Here is a 22,824-nt window from a genome sequence, read left to right as displayed (position 1 = left end):
CATCCAACCAAGACATTGTGTTCCACAGAGCATTATTGTATCATCACAAGGTAAATGTAACACGGTAAGCTTTGAAAAGCGTGATTATTTATTTTTAGTGCAAAAATGGCTCAAGTGCAAAAATGGCTTCAAGTGCAAAAATGGCTTCAAGTGCAAAAATGGCTCCCGGCAGTCTTGAATTGGAACTAAGAAAGAAAATTATTGGCGATTATGTAAGTGGAATGTCACAAAAAAGTATTTGTGATAAATATCGCGTGAAAAAATGGACCGTATCAAGACTATGTTCCAAATATCATTCTACGGGGAAGTTGGCAGCAGATAACAATGGTGGAAGACCGAGTTCCACCACTTCTAGAGAGGATTCTATGATCGTTGGATCCGTCAAGAAGGATCCCTGGATATCATCAGTTGAGATACAAAAGCAATTAGAGCTGCCTGTATCGGACCGAACAATCAGATGACATGCTGTTGAAGCCGGATTGTTTTCTCGACGCCCTGCAAAGAAACCGCTGATTCCACTAAAAAACCAGAAGAAAAGACTCCTGTTTGCTACATCTCATATTGACTGGAATGTGCAGAAATGGCAAACTGTCCTGATCAGTGATGAATCGAAGTTCAACATCATTGGGAGCGATGGCATTTACTGTGTACATCAAACGGCCGGAAAACGCCTCGATTTACGTTACTGCCATAAGACCGTGAAGCATGGTGGAGGCAATGTAATGGTCTGGGGGTGTTTTTCTGCTAACAGTGTAGGTCCAATACATCGGAACGATGGAATAATGGACCGTTTCATGTATAAAAGTATCCTGAAAGATGTTATGTTACCTCATGCTGAATGGAATATGCCAACAAAATGGGTTTTTCAGCAAGACAACGATCCGAAACACACTGCAAAAGTAGTCAAGCAGTGGTTTCAAGACAACCACCAATTGGTGATGGATTGGCCGCCACAATCTCCGGATCTCAACCCTATCGAGAACCTTTGGGAGATTGTCAACCGCAGAATTAATCGTGAAGGTGTTCGTAATAAGGATCAACTGTTTGAACAAATCCAAAAGGCCTAGGCAGCGATTCCACAAAGTTTCATTGATCACCTGATCGAATCTATGCCTCGAAGATGCAAGGCTGTGATCGACAACAAAGGATTCGCCACAAAATATTGATAGTGAAATACAGCTTGGTCAACATTTTGTCGAGTTGCACTTGTTTTGCCCAGAAGGAAATCAACTTTTTTAATACATCTGATTAATTTATTAATTTTCGTGTACAAATAATGAACTTTGTGGTGAATAAAACTTGAAGAACTTTGTCTCTAAACAGTTACATAGTTATTTCTCTAAATTAAAAAAATGCAGCACTCTTATATAAAGAAACTAAATTAGCATTATTTGGTTGCACTCGTTTTGTCCGATACTGTATATCAGTTTATAAATATTGTGAACTCAGTTTTATCACAAAATTTAATAACTATTATGCAATAAAAAATATTTACGAATTGGTCTTAGAATTGTAATATAAATTATAAAACTGCATTATTACAATTATTGTTATAAATTATAATTTAAACTTTAAGAGGTTAATTCATTTGAAAAATCATCAGATAAAATTTGAAAATCAAACCATACAGTACAGTGTAATATTAAAAAAGAAAACATATATAAATGCATAACAAGGGTCGAATGAAACAATTGCAAATCAGACTCACAGATCTTAATGGGTGCAAATGTAAATCTATTAATCTATTAATGTGGTATCAATAGAAAAAAAAAATTAATTTTATCTGGTTGAATTGCTATACATTCAGACAATATGAAAATTAACTGGAGTTAGAGTGTAACTCTTTATCCACCATATGTAGTTTTGAAATTTTTTATTATCTTAATTAAAACATAACATAACATACATGACAACATAACATACATGACAAGATAACATACATGACAACATAACATACATGACAAGATAACATACATGACAACATAACATACATGACAACATAACATACATGACAACATAACATACATGACAACATAATATACATGACAACATAACATACATAACAATATAACATACATGACAATATAACATACATGACAATATAACATACATGAAAACACAAAGATTAAATTAAACGTAAATTCTGGAAAACGCATTATCTGGAATGATTTCTGGTTCTCAAAGTTTCAGTTTACAGATATCTGCGAGCTCTGTTGTTATTGAAGGGTCAAATTAGCTTAAGTTTGTTTACCAAAAAAGAAAATAACACAATAAATTGAAACAACTAAAGTAATAAATAACACTAGCTTACTCATAACTTTTATTTATAATTTTATGTTTGTTTAAACAACAGTTGATCTAAGTATTATAAGTAAAAAAAGATTAAAATAAAAATTATATCTCATACTTTAACCGAAATAAAAATGCATCTAGAAAAAATACAACAGATATATAAATAATATTAATAATTCAGTAACTTTTACAAACACTTACTTTTAAAACATCTTTAAAAACTGTTTTTAAGGGTAAGAAATAAATATCTTAATTTTAACGGGAACCAATAAAAAATACTGCTAATTAGTTTATTAGCTAGAAAACAATACAAAAAACAAAAACAACTTTAAAAGTTTAGATGTTGTTAATTATTCAACTAATTAATAATAATAATAAAAAAACTCAATTTTTTTTCAAAACTACAAGTGTTAGAAATTAATTTTCAACACATTTTAAGTTAGTCAAAGTAAACGCTTGATAGTATCAAGTGTTTTTTTATGATATAATTAGATAAGATACAAAAAATTAGCGATGGCAACTTTTTAAAATATTTAATGATTGCTGAATTCTTTTGAACTATATTAGTGATAATAAATATGTAAAATATTTATTTTTACTATTATTGGATATATGTTTCCTTCTTTTGATAATACATTGTAGTATTTAGTTTATTTTCTGTTAATATTTTATGATTACTGAACTGTTTGGTTTATTTTTCCAGTTTTATTTGATGATTATGAATAAACGATTTTATTAGTATGAATAAACTAGTAGAGTTTAAATCAACAAGTTTCGTTGATCAATGGATAAATATTTTTTATTTAATACTGATTATTGAGTTTTATAATAATAACAAAATTAACAGATTTAATAAACTTAAAAGGCTAGAAATAATTCCAGATATTGCAATATGTGATCACCTAATTCAACTTTTGCAACATAAATCAACTTTGACAACAACATAACATAAATTAGTTTAAAAAACAAGGATCACACCAGTACTCTCTTAATCTATTACTACCTAGTTTTAAACATGTCACTAGTATGCAAGTTACAACTCCTTAAAAACATCACTAGTTTTCAAGTTACTGCTTCATAAACATATCACTAGTATGCAAATTACAACTTTATAAAATTGTCACTTGTATGCAAGTTACAACTCCATAAAAATGTTACTGGTATGCAAGTTAATACTCCATAAAAATGTTATGACTATAAAATAATTATTACGACTATAAATACTGTAATAGAATTTAAAACATTATCTAAAACGTAAAAAAGTATTTAATCTATTCACTTGTTCATAGAAATAATTTGAAATACTGGCATCAACATTTTTGATTGATTGCGGGGTAGATAAAACAATCCTACGAGCCTAAAAACAGATAAAAAATTCTTGACAAAAAAAAAAAAAAAAAAATTTTTTTAAGAATATATATAATTAACCATAATAAAGGTGGCTCCAGCCTCCTAAATTGACATTTTACAAACAATAAAGAAGTAATATTTTACACTTTTTAATTATTTTGTCCTCCTAATAAAACTTTTAAAATTTTACTTTTCCTCTTTAATATGTTCTCTTGTAGCATAAAATTAGGAAAGTGGAGCCATACTTTATATGTTTACACATTCTGGAAAAAACTTACAAACCTCTTCAACACTGCTTTCCAGAAGAGAAATATAAAATTTTGCTCTGTCTCGGATATCAAAATTTATCTCAGACTCTAAAAGAAAATTTTCGTCAATGTATTTACATATAAATTCAAGCAACATATACAAATTGCATATATATTTAAATAACATATACAAATATATATTTCAAATTAAAAAAATTAACTAACAAATATATTACATTGAAAAGGATATTGACTGAGGGATCTTTTGATTAACAATAAAAGTAAAGAACCCAATACTGGCATACTGGTCATATTTTTTAAGTATTGAACATTGATATTTAATGGTTTAAATATCAATATTTTGGTATTTTAATCCTTGTTTTTTTAATCAAAATTAAAGATGTCAAAAGTTAAACTTTTGAAATGAAATGTCAAGAGTTGAACTCCTTATTTAACTTAAAATCACTAAAATTCTTAGGTTTATAATTACGCTTTACCATTAATTTAAAAACATATATTAGTGCTTATATTTTATAATAAGATAAAAAATTCTTTTGTTCGTAAGTTCTTGATTTTAATATTTTAGTTTTTCTGTTATACGGCAAGGATGAAAAAAGGATAAAAAAAGGATATAAAAGCGAAAAATGCGCTTACACTATACATATTACAAAACCTATATATTTAAAAGTTTAAATAATTCTTCAATTTTGGTAAGTTTAAGAAGTTAATATTTTTAAGTTTAAATTTAACATTCAAAAAATGGAGATAAAAATTTAGTTTTTCCCAAAGATAAAAAAAGACAATGCAAAACGTGTGTGCAGAAATTTTAAAGAACGGGTGGTTTATAAAGAAATTATAAAGAACAGTGGACTTCGTACACATTTAAAACAAAAACATGATGGAATATTACCAAAAAAAGATGCTATTGAACTTCTAGGTGAATCTAGTTCAAAATCTGATACGACTCCTACAAAAATTAATAAATATTTTAAAATTACTACAAAAGGCTCTCTGGCAGCAATTTTAGGCAGAATGACAGCATATGATGACCTTCAAAAATCATTGAAAGCATTAAAGCTTAGTGATAAACTTCTAAAATCTGCCACAGCATACAAAAATTTTTATTAGTAATTAAAGAAATCAGAACATAAATTAAATGGAAATTATTTTAGTATTACTTTTGATGAGTGGACTTCCTTAAGGAAGCAGCACCAGATATATGTGAATCTTCACTCAGAGTCGAAGTTTAGGAATTTAGGACTTTTATGAATCAATGGTAGATCAGTTGAAGAAAAATATGATGCAAATCAAAGATTGAAACAATATGGTTTGTCATTAAAAAAGAATATTGTTTCTTAAACAAATAGTGATGCTGCATATATGAAAGTAGGCAAATTAGTATAGTAAATATAATTTTTTTAATGTTCAGCAGTTGTGTTTGGCCCATGCAATTTAACTTGCAGTTGTAGATGTTCTATATCCAAAAAAAAAAAAAAAAAAATCAAAAAAGAAACAACTTGAAAGAATTGCTCCTTTTATCTTGTTTCCCTGATTCATATAATTTGCGATCTTTTAAGTCATCTGTTAATCGTTATCTTGCTTCTTGAACTTCATCTTTTCTCTTCTAACTCTAATAGTTGTTGCAGCCTTGTTGGCAGTAAAAATATTGAAAAAAACAAACAAACAACTACAACAAAGAATCAATCGACATCGATTCATATATACCAAAGAACATGAAAACTATGGTGTCTTTGAAAAAGTTATAAATACATACAAGAAAAGATTAGTAATGGAAATACAAGGACAAGATACAGACATAACATATAATCAGATTGACACCCATACAAGTCACTGAGTCACTTGAGTCACTGTTGCAAGGATGCTAACTTAATTTCTGTGGATACAGCAATTATTTTTATGTTTGACAGGCTAAGTGAAATTAGTTCATCAATGAGCAAAGAACCTCTCAGCATGTTAAAAGAACATATCATTGCAAGAAAAACAAAGTTGCCTGATTTAATATCTTATCTGCATACAGCTCTAGAAGATAATATTAAAAACAAAAACATGATAAATTTCAATATTTCACATATATTTAATGCAAGTATTCACAATTCATTGTTGGGTATTTAAAATCAGAAAAAAATTTCAAATCAAATTACTGCTATTGAAGAATGAGCCACAGAAAATACTTAAATAAATAAATAAGGTGAAAAATCTACAGTTTATAATGCTCTTTTATTAAATTTAATACCTTGCAAAAATTTATTATAGATATTATATATATATATATATATATATATATATATATATATATATATATATATATATATATATATATATATATATATATATATATATATATACATAATAACTTTTAAATACTTAATATATATATATATATATATATATATATATATATATATATATATACATACATACATACATACATACATACATACATACATACATACATATAAATGGTATATTGTATATATATATATATATATATATATACACAATATACCATTTTAAATGTGATATTTCGGCTCATATACTTGGAGGTATTTTTAAATTAAAAACATCATCATTAGGTTGCCATTATATGGTTTAGAATTTTATTCTTTGGGTAGCAATATTGCAATCTGTCTATTTCAATGACTCCCTGATTGTTCTAGTATGATTATTTGGGGTAACTGAAAGTGTTTTGAGATTATTCCAATTAATTGTACCTTTTCAATGTTGTGCATGTTCAACAATTCCAGACACATTCAGGTTCATTTTAGTGACATTTTTTTTGATGTTCAGCTATTCTTGTTGTTATCTTTTTCCTGGTTTCACCCACATAAAAAACGCCACATGTATAATCAAGTTGGTAAACACCCCAGTAACTATTTGGTTGATTTATTTTGGTATAAGAAAAAATGAAAAACTGTTTTTATGCTAACTTTTCAAAACTCACATCTTAGAATAAAAAAAAAATAAAAAAAATAAAAAAAGGTCTAAAAATAAAAATAAGGGTTAATTTAGGAACCCAAGGTAGTATTATGGTATTATTTGCATTAATTTGTTAGCAGTTTTTTGGTTGGGATGGTTTATAATGTTTTACAATGTCTAGAAGTTGTTGCTGAGAATATCCATTTTCCATAAAAATATTAATTAGAAAATTTCTTTTTCTATATAATCACTAGTGCATAATTTATAAGCTCCTGCAAGAAAACCTTTAAATATCCCTATTACAATATATGGTAATAAACATAATTGCGGTTTTACAAGTATATACGTTATTGCATTCTTGAGGTATATAAAAAAATTATATTTGTGAGTTATATGATTAGTTGAAATGCACATATCTAAGAAATTAAGTTGATCTTGATTACTTTGGTATTCGCATGTGTATTAAATAGCTTTGTCTTGAAAATTTAAAAGTATCAAAAACGATTCTGCTTCATCAGTGTTATAATAATGTGCATGGCAGTCATCAACATATTGTTTAAATGTTATTGGTGCAACATTTATGGTTAATGCTTGTTGAATTGCATTATATTCAATATGTTGTAAGTAAGCTTCTGAAATTACTACGATTATGGATAATCCAATCGGACCAGAGTTTTTCAAAATATAAATTTTTTATCCCACAGAAAATAGCATTTACTTGGACAAAAATCAATTAATTTATGAATGTTAGTTAAAGATAATTTAGTATGCAGTTGAAGATCATTTTTATCATTATTTAAAATATCAATAATAGCTAAAACTACTTTATCAAGTGATACTGATGGATACAAATTTATTACGTCAAATGATACCTGAACCTCATTTTCTTCAATTGTACATTCTTTTGCTTTTAATACAAAAGATGATGAATTTTTTACTCTGCACTGGTTTTTAAGCTGAGTTGGTGTATGTAGCCTTCGTTCAGTTAGTTGGGATAACCGATCAGCGCATAATCTAGCTAAATCAGCTAGATTGAAGATGGGTGTGATACTATTCTCTGACCTTGTTTCTTCAATGTAAGCTATCAACTGAGCAAAAAAAATACTATGTACATGGTCGACTTCATTATTTACTTTTTGCGTTTTAACACGCATGTGTCTATCAATAGCACATTTTTTGTTATACAGGTCATTGAAACATTTAGTATGATACTTAGCCTCTTTAGCAATTAAATCTGTATCGCCTAACTTATTTAATAATGTAGAATCACACAAAGTAATAGCACACTCACGGACTTTAGTATCCAGATTCGTTGTGCAGACACTGTGCAATAAGTCTTTTGACTCACTAATATCACAAACAAAACAAACCTGTTGTGTGTAAATCAAATTTGATTTTCTTAAATTACTAGACATTGATTGCCTAAATGAACTATGCTCATCGTCAAGTGCTTTGGCTTCATTTAATGATAATTCACCCTCTGTAACTAGTGATGAACAACAAAGATTTTTAGCTGCTCGATTGAGTTCAGTGGAATAATAGAATATCCTACAAGATATATGCCACTCGGCCTTGTTTGAAATCACAATACTTTCAAAGCCACTGCCATCATCTAATCTCTGAATATAAAAACCAGGCGTTAGCAAATCAGCCTGCACAAACTGTGGTAAGATTGCTGCAAGTGATTTGTAACTTGTTAAACAATCCGAACGCTTAGAATTAGCAGGACATATAAACTTTTCTGCAGAGGTAATTTGGCAGAAAAAACACTTTTGCCAGTCAATCGGATTAGGTCCGTTGAAAGCATCATTTGATTGTGCAATAATATACTGCTTGGACATAATATATATGTATAGAGGCCTATGAATAAAAATAAAATATATAATCTGCAGATAGTCAACACACAATATGGTGTTCTTTAATAGCTTATAGCAACTAATAATTTTGGACTCAATCTGAATATATTTGAACATAATGATAATTGAAAAAAACAAATAGAAATAGTATAAAAAAATAATAATATATATATATATATATATATATATATATATATATATATATATATTTATATACATACATATATTCATTTTAAAATAAATAGTACAATAAAATAAATAAAACATAAACAACTGTTAAACAGGGTTGTATTTTTTTTCTCTCTCGCATTTACAAACATGACTATATTTTAAATGTAGGAATGTAATATCAAACACTGTAAATCATACAAAAAAGTTACCAATTCTAATCTAAACACTTAAAATTTAATTCTAATCTTATTCATAGTCGTCTAAAAACACATTATAAAAAATAACAATAAACTTACTTTTAAACAATAAAATATTGTTTACTTATTTTTCTAAACATTTATATTTTATTTGCAATGCTTTCGCTTGCTGAGAAAATATCTTTTTTTTTAAAGCGCAATGTGATTGGTTAACTTTAAACTATGGGGTAATTATATGGTTTTTTGTTAGAAATTGTTGCTAAAAAAAAAAATGACACCATTATTCTTTGTCTTCCTCCAGCTCATTTACTAAACCTCTTTGGTAAAACTGAACGTGTCACTATATCTTAAATGCATTATTTACTTATTTTCTACAAGTAAAAAAAGTTTCATGCTTTTATCCACTTTTGCACATTTGTTATGCTAATCTGCTGCACTATTAGCTGACTTATTCAATTTCAAAAATGTATTAGTCGATTTTAGTTAACTTATAATATTAGTCGGTTTAGTCAACAGTCGAACTGCTTAAAAGTTGTAACAACACAATGATTATACTTTTATAATACAGAAATACCTAAAAATTTTCTGTTTTTTACTGGATACCCTAAAAGCACTTTTCCAGTAATAAAATGCAATAGTTAATGTGATAAAATGTGCTGTAGATGTTAAAGAAAATTGTATTAGATGTTTAACTGTATTGATGATAATGGTAAACATCTTTTGTCCAACAGAAACAAAAAACAAAAAAACCTAAACAAATCAAAAAAAAGAAAGAAAAAAAAGAAAGGGAAAAAGAATAAAATCTTTCATAAAAATAGGAAAGGTTTTTAAATAAATCTTAAATAAAAAGTCAGAGAAAAAAAATCTTTAATAATTAAAAAAAAAACATTTGAAAAGTTATAACGCCAAAGAAAAAAATGAATTTCAAGCTTTCAAAAAAATTTTAAATAACATTAATTTAACTCGTCAAAACACTAACTGCTGCTGAAGTCTTTTTTAAATACTTTTTTATAAACTAATGATTTCTGCTTGTCAAATATTGGTAAAAGGTATTTGTTGTTTTTCTGTTTCCATATTAATGTTTTGTTATTTTCTATTTTTAATTTTGTTTTTTTAAATACAACTTTTAAAAAGATCTTACATTCTCAATCTTTTACTTATTACACATGAAACTTGTCATTAGTTTTTTAAGGTGTGATTTGTTATGTGTAGTTTTTTATTGGTTGTTTTAAAGGTGTGATCGTTATGTGTAATTTTTAGTGGTTATTTTCAAGGTGTGATTTGTTATGTGTAATTTTTTATTGGTTATTTTTAGGGTGGATCTGCTATGTGTAATTTTTTATTGTTTTTCTTTAAGGAGTGATTTGTTATGTGTAATTTTCTATTGGTCATTTTTGAGTATGATGTATTTTATTTTAGTGCATAATTTTTTTGTTCTGTTTATTAATTTATTTTCATATTGGCTGTTGTCTTTAAAAGGCTTTTCAATATTGTTGTTTTTATTATCATTATTATTTTTATATTATCAATAGCTTGGCATCACTTTTTTACTCAGATTTCTGTTAGAGCAACACCATTCTTATAATTTATTTTCTAGTCACATTAATTATTATTGGGATTGTTAATTTTAGAATTATTAAATGTTAAAAAATTACTTTTATTAAAAACTTTATTTTAATGTAATGGTTGGAAAAGAAAATATGTTTTTATAGTTGAATGTTTAGGGTGTTAAGGGTATGTTGTGAACAAACTGACAAAAGGCAGTATCTTTAATACTTTATTCGAAGCCATTATAGTTAAATATAAACAGAATAATAACTACATTGAAAAAAAATTTACAAATTATGCTATATACTAACATAACAAATTTAACCCTATATTACATGCCAAACAGCAAAAAATAGTAAAAACCAGATAACTCCTTTTATTTTAAAATAATATTAACTTTGCAATGGTTTCTCTTTGATTTATCATCATCATAACTTGCATTTAAATTTTAAACAGCACTCTGAAGTTTAATAATTTGCATTGGAATTGTGCCTTCCAATGCAAATTATTTAAAAATTTCCATAAATACCTAGAATTTTTGTGGTCATTTAAAAGGTAGATAAACTTTTTACAAAGTATTACCACACTTACCAATGCAGTATTTTAAAAATTTTCCTAAAATTTTTTGGCATTCAGGGGGTCTTTTAAAGAAGAGTTTGACTAAAGCAGTCAGTAGATTTAATTTAACCAACAAACAGTTTTCATCTTCAATATGATCCACCAAAGTCTCCAAATTATATGGGGCAGCATCAATATTCTAAAAAAAAAACATGTAAGCACCAACCACGAGCAAAATAAAATCATAAACACATGCATTTGTGTTCTACATATATAATAGATAAAATTTATGTTGTTTACTATTAGGAGCTATTTTAGACCATTTTTGACAGTGCTGACTCTATTTTAAAAAATTTTTTTTACAGCAAATATTGTTCTTCATTTTTCTTCATGAAAAAATGCCTATATACGGCAATGTTTCTGCCAAATTTTTATATGTTGGGTGCCACCATGGCTAAGAGTCAAGGGAAAGGGTAACGCCACCCAAATTATTTTCCTAGAATACCTGATTACTAAGTATGCATACTTATATCAAAGGGTTTGCAAACACAACCCCATAAAATAAGATAACTGATCTTAAAATATTCAAGTATCAAAAAAGTTTTGTATGGTTTATTCAATTTTGCAGAGTTTAGAAACCAAGTTTTTGTTTAACTTCATGTAGTTAAAACAATCCTTTTATAATTCTAAAACTGTCAGCTTATTATTTTTCTTGACTAGATTTCCTTAACTAATGTACTCTATACAATTATTATATCGATGACTGGGAGTTTTTCATGATTTTTTTATTAATGGTCGTTGGATTAATGTTTTTTGTCTCTATTCTAGAAAACATACTTCTTATTAGGAGGTGATTTCTTATATTTAGAAAAGAACAGTTTTTGTTTCTTTTAGTATTTACCTTAAAAATTTTTTTTCTTCTTCTTTTTGTGCAGTTGCTATTTCCAATCATAATCTATTTCTCACCTTTTTTATTAAACACACCTCTTTACCTCGTCAAGAGAAATCAGTGCAAAAGGTATTATCTAAAAAACTTATTATTCCCATATTAGTAAATCTTGTAATTCATCAAAAGCTCAGAAACTTCAGAGACATTTGGAAAATCTTTATTAGTATTACAAAAAAATCTAATGTTTTCTATTGTGTGGATCAGATCATATTAACTTTCTCAAGGATAAGCGTTATTTGTTTTCAATCCTCTTACTCTGCATTTAATTTTTTCACAATAACTAATTTAACATTGAAAGCATGCATTAGAAATAGCACGACGAGATGAAGGTAAATACAAATACAAATGTGTGTGTGTCTATATTTATATATATAAATATACATATACACTTTTATACCTGACCAAACTCTCCATAAATCCAAATAACAGCTGCTTTACCAAGTGAAAAATTTTGGACCTGATCCCATACTCTATCCAATTCAGGCAAAATAAAAATATCCATGGCTAAATTTTCTGATAAAATATCTGGAAAAACAAAACTTTTTTTTAACAAGTGTTCTAAAAATTCAACATTAAAACAAAGTGATGGTTAAACTCTTTTTTGATAAAAAAACAGGCAAAAAATTTTCACAAATTTTTATAACTAGAATTCACCTTGAATAACTTCAATAGAATTTGCAGTAATATAATCAACCTCCAATTTTAAAAGAGATACTAATGAGTTTAAACATGATTGAGTTGTAAATGGAAAGTTCAATGAGATGCTTCCAAGGGCTTTTGCAGATGCATATGAAACCTCAGTATCTACATCATGTGCATGTTCTCTTTAAATATTAAAGATAATTTCAGAAAAATGAACTCATTTAAAAAATAGATATTTAAATTAAACATTTTTATTAAATAGTTTTTATAATTATTTTTAAAAAGTTTTCATTATTAAATATTTAATTAAATATAATTTTAGGATATAAAATAATAAAACTTACTCACATTAGTTCAGCTAAAATTTCCTTCATATTTCCTTCAGTGACAACTTTAGTTAAAATTTCAATCTTTTTTAATTGCAAGTATGTAGGCTCATTGTTTCTAAAAAAAAGATTATGTAGACTCGCTGTTTCTGAACATATATATATATATATATATATATATATATATATATATATATATATATATATATATATATATATATATATATATATATATATATATATATATATATATATATATATATATATATATATGTGTCTGTGTGTGTGTGTGTGTAAATTATGTTAGTGCATTTTACAAATAGAGTGCTCAATGTTCTTAAAGAACAGAGCAATAATAAATTAGTAAAAAACACTTATCTAACTTTTTTCTTCAACTTGAATTTTCACCATTGTTGGATCATCAGGAAGAGTTCAGAACTCTTCCTGATAATCCAGCAATGGTGAAACTTCAAGTTGAAGAAAAAAGTTAGATAAGTGTTTTTTACTAATTTATATATATATATATATATATATATATATATATATATATATATATATATATATATATATATATATATATATATATATATATATATATATATATATATATATATATATATATATATACATACATACATATATATATATATATATATATATATATATATATATATATATATATATATATATATATATATATATATATATATATATATATATATATATATATATATGCAGACTTGTTTTTTTTTAATTTAAAAATACGTAGCTGAAAATATCTAGCCTCTTTGTTGTTTAATGAAAAAGTTGTGATGATCATTTTTAATATTACAACTTTTATAAAATCATCCTTAATTGACTGAAATTTGTAAAACTTGAAGAATAATTATAATTTAAAAGAACTTGCCTTAAAAAAAACACCTTATAGTCTTTACAAAACATTCTGGGTCTCATTTTCAGCAAAGCAGACACATGGTTGAGTACAGAAAAAGACACTTCATGTGAAGATATTGAAATTATAGATAGAATGGGTGCTATACAAAATTAAAAAGATTACAGGAAAACATAAACATCATAAGTAAGAAATAATATTAGTATAAAAAATATCATACAATTAATCCTTTACTTCTATTGCATCACAAGAAAATAAATGTAAATATCATATAATTAATTCCTTTAAAATCTAAATCATATATCATCACTATCAATTCACAAATGTCATATTTTCATGTTTTGAAAAAATAAAAAAACAAAATCGCTATTTTTCTATTGCATCACAAGGAAACAAATGTATAAAACTATTTTCTAATTGGTTTATAATATATAAGCGATTTGTCATATAATAGAAGACTGCCTAAACTCAAAATCCCCCAAAAATAACTTAGGCAATTATGAAATGATTGTGAGGATATAAATAACTTTAAAAATCATATGTAAATAACTAAAACATCAAACTTGACAAAATAACTAATTTTTTTGTTATTCTATAAAAACTAAAAAAATGAAAACAATAGTTTTTAAGTGTTTAATAATGATAATAGTAATAATAATTATAAAAATACTTTAATAATAGCAATAATTATAATGATAATAATAACTATAATAAAATAATGATAATAACAACTATAATAATAATTACTATTGTTATTAAAAAACAGCCAAAGAATTAGGGTTAACATTTAGGAATAAAGATATAACTGCCAACTAGAGAATATCTGATGTCAACAAATTATTGCCATATTTCTAAAATGGTAACAAAAAAACATTTTTGTTAATCCAATTGTACATATTTTAATAGTAGAGGAGGTAGGTGCTAGACCAAATCAGAGATACACTTTGTAAAATGTCAGCTAATAATCAAACTAGTAAGTAAAATTTGGAATTTAAAGAGTTAAAATAAACGTAAAGAAGACATAAGATCTTCTTTATATAAAACATAAAATATTTTATATACAGAAGAGACAATCTATTATTCTAACAGCTCCATATTTCCTTTAAACCAATTAACTGGTTTAATTTTCTTTAATGCCCAATTAATGGTGACAAATTTTTTATTAATACCCAAAAAGAATGCCTTAATCTTTTTTTATCTTCATATTAGTGACTAACGTCTTTTTCTGGAAAAAAAAAGTAGTTACCGTAACTACCATAACTGTAGTTAGTTGTAAGTATGCTTCATTTAGAGAAAAATGTATTTAAACAGAGATTTTAGTTTTGCACCAATTAATGGCTGGGTAGACCAAATAGTAGCCAGTAATTTATAAAAACGTAACTATTAAGAGCTAATTACAATACCTAAAATGAAAATATTCAAGAATGCTTAGATAATTAAAAGTATTATCCTGACAGACAATAATGAACTAGGAACTAATAAATACTATATAAACGAAGAAAAAACATTTTCCAGCAAAATAGAGTATAGCTAAATATAATGTTTATTTTTTTATATACTTTAAATCAAGCTGGCCTATTAAATTAGGTAATACAAAAATAAAAAAATCAGTTTTTTTTAACGCTGCTATATAGCCTTAGAATCTGGAATGTTATAGCCATTCTAGATATAGAAATTGAAAGTAGTGAACTGTTTATTTGTTAAATAAGTATCCCATACCAAAGAAGCAGATTTGGTTGTAATATAGTTTAAGTGGACCAAATACTATGCAATCTAGAGGCTGAAGCCAATGTGAACAATGTAATGGCATTTTCAAATGGTATGAATATTATTATTAATGGCAACAGACAATAATTCAACCGAGTCATGAGAACCATGGCCATCAAATATAGGAACTTGTGGCTTACCTATGTTAGGCAAGAAAGTATAAGTTAACCAAAGATATGCAATCCCTTGCTTTGTCCAACCTGTTTCACAAAAACTCCAACTGGAGTCTAGCTGTGCATATGTAGTATTGAAAGATTGAAGAGATCTAATCGCTTTAAGCAGCAATAATGATTATGGTTTCATGTTTTTCAGATGTACAAGATTGAAGGTGTTTTTGTGTTTTGTACTTAAGAAGTTAAATGTTTAAACTTTAAATTATGTTTCTTGGATAAATCTGAAGTATATCTTTTAAACTGTTTTTTTTCCAAATCCAAAAATTAAACTATTTTCAACAGCTGCAATCGCAATTTGCAATCAATATTGGACCGACTCTTTATCTTTTTTAACTATTTTTTAACTATTTTTTTTCTGGGTCAACTTTGAATAATGATTAGAAGAAGTTTTCTTTTTTACTTTTTTTTGTTCTTTTTAAAATTTTACTTATTTCTACAAAATTAAATAAAGGAAACAGTATGCAAATTTGAATATTTGACCTTACATACATCTTATACACATGTTATCATAAAAAATACATTGTCACACATCATTAAGTAAACAATGTCATACACAAATACTTATAGAAGCATAATTTATGATTATCATACATATTTATGCATTAATGTAAAAAACATATGGGTAATTTCAAATGACCTAGGTCAAGTCACCATACATCTCTAATTTTGCTGATTTTTATACAGTTGAGAATACTTAGTAAAATAAGAATTCTTTGAAATTTTTCAGACTCTTGCTTCAAGAAGATCATGAAATATAACCATTTTACTTTTAGCAGATACTGGCCAGGCCCCTCTTGTCCCCTAAGAATTGCAATATTTATTTAGAAGTTTTAAGTCACATAACTTTGAAAATACTTATTTTTTTTACTTTAAAATTTGTACCTAGCTATTTTTTGGGGTGATGAATCTAATGAAATGATCAGAAGCATAAACAGTTATTATTAAGTACCTGTAATTATCATTTTAAATAAATTTAGGCAAATTTTTGTATACCTGTTTTTAATGCTCATGAAATCCATGTTACACATCATTTTATATTCAATGATCTTTCAAAAAATATAAAAAATTTTATCTGCAAGTATATGAATTTCCATATATAGATAATGGGTTATAACTTACTTTTTTGTTATATGGTATTTTGTTAAATGGTATATGGTATATTTTGTTACATGGTATTTTGTTATAAGGTCTAACCTACTTTTTTGTTGCGGAATATTGCAATTGATTTTTCACTACCTTCTAGACTTGCTGGAACTCTGAAAATGCATTTTTGTAGTGCCAATGAATGTGCATGTTAAAATTTTTTCAGGACTCTAAGACATCAGGGGGGACTGGGGCAAGTGCCCACTTTTTTGTAGTGAAATCTTGTGATAGATTCTCCCTTATTTTCCAAACAAACTGGAGATCTAAAACGTCCAACATTTGTGTAGTCCTAATGAATGCATATTAAAATTGTTTCCAAGGCAGACATCCAGAGGGTCCATAGCCTGGGGCCATACCCCACTTTTTTTCTCAAAATTTTTTTTTTCTTTTGCATTTTCAATAAAGTAAAGATAAATTTGAAAATATTGTCTTGAAAATTTTTTTGATTTGTACTTATTCTTTTTTATTTAATTATATATTAGATTTGCTTAGATGTGCTTAGATTTGTCAATGGTCAAAGTACACATACCTCCAGTAGTTGTTACAGATGCATTAATGATACAAGATAAATTTGAAAATATTGTCTTGAAAATTTTTTTGATTTGTACTTATTCTTTTTTATTTAATTATATATTAGATTTGCTTAGATGTGCTTAGATTTGTCAATGGTCAAAGTACACATACCTCCAGTAGTTGTTACAGATGCATTAATGATACAAACTATGTTGGTAATTGATACAAACTATGTTGATAAATCAATGATACAAACTATGTTGGTAAAACACTCACCTGCTCTAGATGGCCAAAAAAATGTGTTAAAAGGGTGCATAAATGTTACTATAACATCTTGCTCAATATTGTTGATTTCCTTTGTTATACCAATCCGATGAAACGCATCATATTTACACAGAATAAATTCACCAAATTTCAATGTATTGATGTTACTTTGCTGATTAGATTGAATACTTTGAATACCAGAAAAAGAAAACATGTTATTTAAAATTTTCACTTGTTCATTTAAAGCTAACAGTATCAATAAATTCTGAGTTAAACTGATGATAGCTTCTAGTTCCAGGAATTGTTCTACTTAGCTGAAAATATTTTTTTAAAAGTAGTCTTAAAGTATCTTGAAAAAAATAATCCCTTTAACATTATTTGTACAGTAATCAAACATTTTATTACAATTCAATATCTGGTCATTTATGGGCCTTTGTAGACTTGCATTTGCAGTTAATCATTTTACAGTACCATCAATACCATCACATGATGACTTACTACGACTTGTAGCAAAAAATGTCCACTCTGAAACAATGCCAAAATCATCTTTATAGAGACAGATATTGTAAAGGTTTTTGTGGTTTTTATACTTGCACTGTGCAGCACAATCATTTGAAAAATAAAAAATCTTTGAAATATTAGAATGATTTTCTTTTAAATAACTATTTGAGTCTGAACTTCATAGACAAAATCAATGTCATGCTTATTATCTTTTGACATAAAGCAAAACAATTTTTCATTAGGCTGGTCATTTTCATTTAATAAATTGAGGGCAATAGCCCTCTATTTGTTAAATGAAAATGACCAGCCTAAACATGCATTGACTTAGGCACTAATGGTAACTTTAGATTTCATCTTGAATCACAAATGTGTAGTTTTTTGCAAAATCACAAAGACAATACAGCAGCCTATTGCCAAATTTTTCTTTTGTTGCCTTAGGTATCTTGTTTGACATTAATTAATGGTCAAGAGTATTGCATTTTAATGGTGTGTACATGCACAAATGGAGTGAGTCCCTGACACCATTTTGGTCTTAAAATGCAAAACTTAGAAAACCCAATAACTTCTTGAGGATATTTAGTTTTAAAAGAAACATACAGTTCTTTAAGATTACAAATTATTTTTAAGTACTGTATTTATCAATTTAAATTTATTTAAATTAATAAATACAGTACTTAAAAAATAATTTTTTACATTTATGATCATTTCATTGGAATCGGCACCTCAGAAAACAGCCAAGTACAAACTTTTAAGTAAAAAGATCAGATTTTTTTAAAGTAATGTAACTTGAAACCTCTAAATAAACCTTGCAATTTTGAAGGGACAAGAGGGACTTGGCCAGTATATGCTAAAAGTAAAATTGTCATATTTTAGGAACTTCTTGGAGCCAGAGGCTAAAATTTTCAAGGAATTCTTATTTTACTAAATACTCTCAATTATATACTAAAATCAGTAAAATCTGAGATATAGGGTGATATTTTTGAAAATTTCTTGGTCATTTGACATTTTATATAAATATTATTATTATTTTAAATATCATTATAAATAATATTTTATATAAACATATATATATATATATATTTCTTTTAAAATTCACCTCCCCATGACCGAGAAGGCCACTACAGATGAGGAGGCTACTTGTGGTTAAAATTATGTGTCTATATATACATATATATATATATATATATATATATATATATATATACATATATATATATATATATATATATATATATATATACATATATATATATATATATATATATATATATATATATATATATATATATATATATATATATATATATATATATATATATATATATATACACATAAATATGATGGTTTATACGGAATTATATAAAATGTACACAATCATTTATCGCATCAAAGAAATAACATACATATCATGAATATATATGTAAATATATATTATATAACTATATTATACATATAACAAGCATATATATGTTATAATTATGTGTGTGTGCGTGAGTATATATTTATATAAATATTATACAAACATTATATATATGTATATACTTATGTATGCAGATATATACATATATACATACATACATACATGCATACATACATACATACACACATACATACATACAAAATTTACATAAATACATACATACATACATATATACATACATACATAGAAAATATACACAGCAATTGATTGCCATTATGATTCAAATGCATTAAGTATGCAAATACTATTTAGATATATGAAAGTTATGCAATTGAATATAATGGGAATAATTTTAAAGTGTTATATTATATAAATATTATAATATAACATATACAAAATTAATTTTACATTAGTATTTGAAATGCTAATGAAACATTAATTTAATATACTGCTAGTTCATATTAAAATTTTTAAACATTAACTAGTTGTATGTATGTATGTATGTATGTATGTATGTATGTATGTATGTATGTATGTATGTATGTATGTATGTATGTATGTATGTATGTATGTATGTATGTATTTATGTATGTGTGTATGCATGTATGCATGTATCTATATTAATAAGACTAATTTTAGTTTAAAAAAAATCATGTCTTTCAAATAATTATATAAAAATAGTGAATAAACAAAATAAATAAATAAATATACACACACACACACACACACACACACACACACACACACACACACACATATATGTATAGTTATATGTGTGTGTACACACATATATATAAGCTGATGATACTACCATCTATTCTTGAAGAAGCCAACACTCTTTGATTGCTTGGAGGGGGCATTTGAGCTTGAAAAGGATTTCACTTCTACATTGTTTAAATTCACCCCCTCAAGGCCGTGAAGGCCACTATAGACAAGGAAGCCACTTAATTGTGGTTATAACCCTCTCTCAACTCTATATCTCCGAAACACAAACCTGATAAACAAGTTGAGCACGGTACTACCAGGGACGTGGTGGGGATCAAACTCAGAACCTCTCGCTTATGAAGCGAGCGTTCTACCACTACACCACTACCGCATATAATGATATATATATATATATTTTATTTAATTTTACATATACTCTCATATAAGTATGCGAGCCTATATAATTTTTTAACAGAAAAATATTTTATTTACCTCTTATTCTTTCAAATATATCACTTTTAATGAAATCCAGTTGAGTTGAAAATTGTAAAAATATATTAACAGTGGCCATTATGACAGCATGGTTTCTATGTTTCAAAAACGAGTCCACTATGTTCTACAGTGTAATATATATTAGCATGTAATATATACAGTGTGTGTTTATATATATATATATATATATATATATATATATATATATATATATATATATATATACACACACATATATATGTATATATGTATATTTTATATATTTGTATGTATGTATGTATGTATGTATGTATGTATGTATGTATGTATGTATGTATGTATGTATGTATGTATGTATGTATAAATATACATATACAGTACTGGAATTATTATTATGGATTTTTAAGTTTTTAAATAATAATCAAGTTTTTTACTTCAAACATGATCATCATAGAAAAATTTAGTCACAGATTATATATTCCAGGTATATTAAAGTTTTTAATACTTGGTTCGACCACCTTTAGCAGCTTTCAATGCTTTCACTCTCTTGGGCATGCCCATGATTAAATCACAACATAATTTGGTAATTGTCTCGTTGTGGAACCTGACACGGATTAACCTTTCTACGAGCTGGGATTTTGTAGTGAAAGGAACTTTATGTATTTTGTCCTTCAAAATATCCCATAAATTCTCAAATGGGTTCATATCTGGTGAATTCCCAGGCCATTTGAGCACAGAAAATTCATTCTCTAGGAGCCATGCCTTTGACAACTTACCTGTATGGTATGGAGCACTATCCTGTTATAGTCCTTATCAGTAAACCAATCATGGATTTGAGGAATCAGACATTTCTCTAACACTTCTATATACTTTCTCTGGTTCATCATTCCCTCCACGATATGCAGACTTGTTTCGTAGATAGATATCGCTCTCCATACCATGATCTTTATAGGGAACTTCAATGTTTTCTTAAGACACTCAACCTTGAACTCCTCTCCAGGCCTTCTTATGACTGTCTGTACCCTATCATCAAATACAGCAATTGTTGACTCATCTGAGAATACAAGCTGAAATAAAAAAATGCCTGATAATTATCTCAGAAATCAAAGTAAAAAAATTACATTTATGGTCATGATTTACACCAACTGATATTAGTCAGAAAACATGATGAGTCTTATAATAGGTCTAATAGAAAGCTAAATTAATGATTACCTTGGACCAATCTTCTTCTGTCCAACTTTCATGCTCAACAGCCCAATCATGCCTGGCATGCTTCATTTTGTCTGTGAGTCTTGGCTTTTTCCTTGGTCTGTATGCCTTCATTCCCTTCTCCAACAAGCGATTATTCACTATTTTACGGCTTACATTAATGCCCTGACTTGCTAATTCCATAGATGTCTTTTTGCAAGAACTTCTATCATTGAGGGCCATTACTTTGATTTTTCTCTTAAGTCTAGGGGTAGTTATTCTTTTACGACCACATTTTCCAACTTTTCCAACTTTAACTTTTCTACCTTCATCCAGCTTTCTTTTCACAGTAATAACTGTTTGTGTTGAAATCTTTAATTTTTTAGCTCTTTTTGTTTTAGGCCACAATTCTCTAACAAAACACAGATTTGTCCTTTTTTTCAGGGACTTAGGTCCTTTCTTTTCCCCATCACTTCAAAATTGGTCAAAAATGTCAAATATTTTGCTTAAAAGTTTCTTTATTACTTGTTCAGAACTGAAACCTAATATTTGTAGAATCCAAGTACATACCAGGTACACCTAACACCACAGAGAGTAAAAAGAATGTGAGGCAAACTCAAATTAATATATTTCAGAATTTACGGGTATATTTTAGCAACAGTGCACTATTATGACCCTAAAATGAAAAAACAGATCAAAATGGATTTCATTTA

The 22,824-nt window shown here is 26.8% G+C and overlaps 1 protein-coding gene across 2 annotated transcripts in view; it reads right to left on the bottom strand.

Annotated features, from left to right (window-relative positions):
- The window catches only part of LOC101238562 (AP-4 complex subunit beta-1), a 79,111-nt gene that overhangs the window by 35,609 nt on the left and 20,678 nt on the right, over positions 1–22,824 (bottom strand). For both annotated transcript variants that reach the window (XM_065799777.1, XM_065799776.1), the window contains exons 8-15: positions 20,945–21,068; positions 13,982–14,108; positions 13,097–13,192; positions 12,761–12,930; positions 12,504–12,631; positions 11,191–11,356; positions 3,925–3,998; positions 3,572–3,649 (exon numbers count right to left, since the gene is read on the bottom strand). In XM_065799777.1, coding sequence (XP_065655849.1) covers positions 3,572–3,649; positions 3,925–3,998; positions 11,191–11,356; positions 12,504–12,631; positions 12,761–12,930; positions 13,097–13,192; positions 13,982–14,108; positions 20,945–21,068 — 963 coding nt within the window. The remainder of the gene's footprint in view (positions 1–3,571; positions 3,650–3,924; positions 3,999–11,190; positions 11,357–12,503; positions 12,632–12,760; positions 12,931–13,096; positions 13,193–13,981; positions 14,109–20,944; positions 21,069–22,824) is intronic.

Source organism: Hydra vulgaris, chromosome 06 (genome assembly GCF_038396675.1).
Source record: "Hydra vulgaris chromosome 06, alternate assembly HydraT2T_AEP".
Taxonomy (NCBI): Eukaryota; Metazoa; Cnidaria; class Hydrozoa; order Anthoathecata; family Hydridae; genus Hydra; species Hydra vulgaris.
The sequence above is the reverse complement of the archived record's forward strand: the minus strand, read 5'-3'. Positions and strand labels throughout refer to the sequence as shown.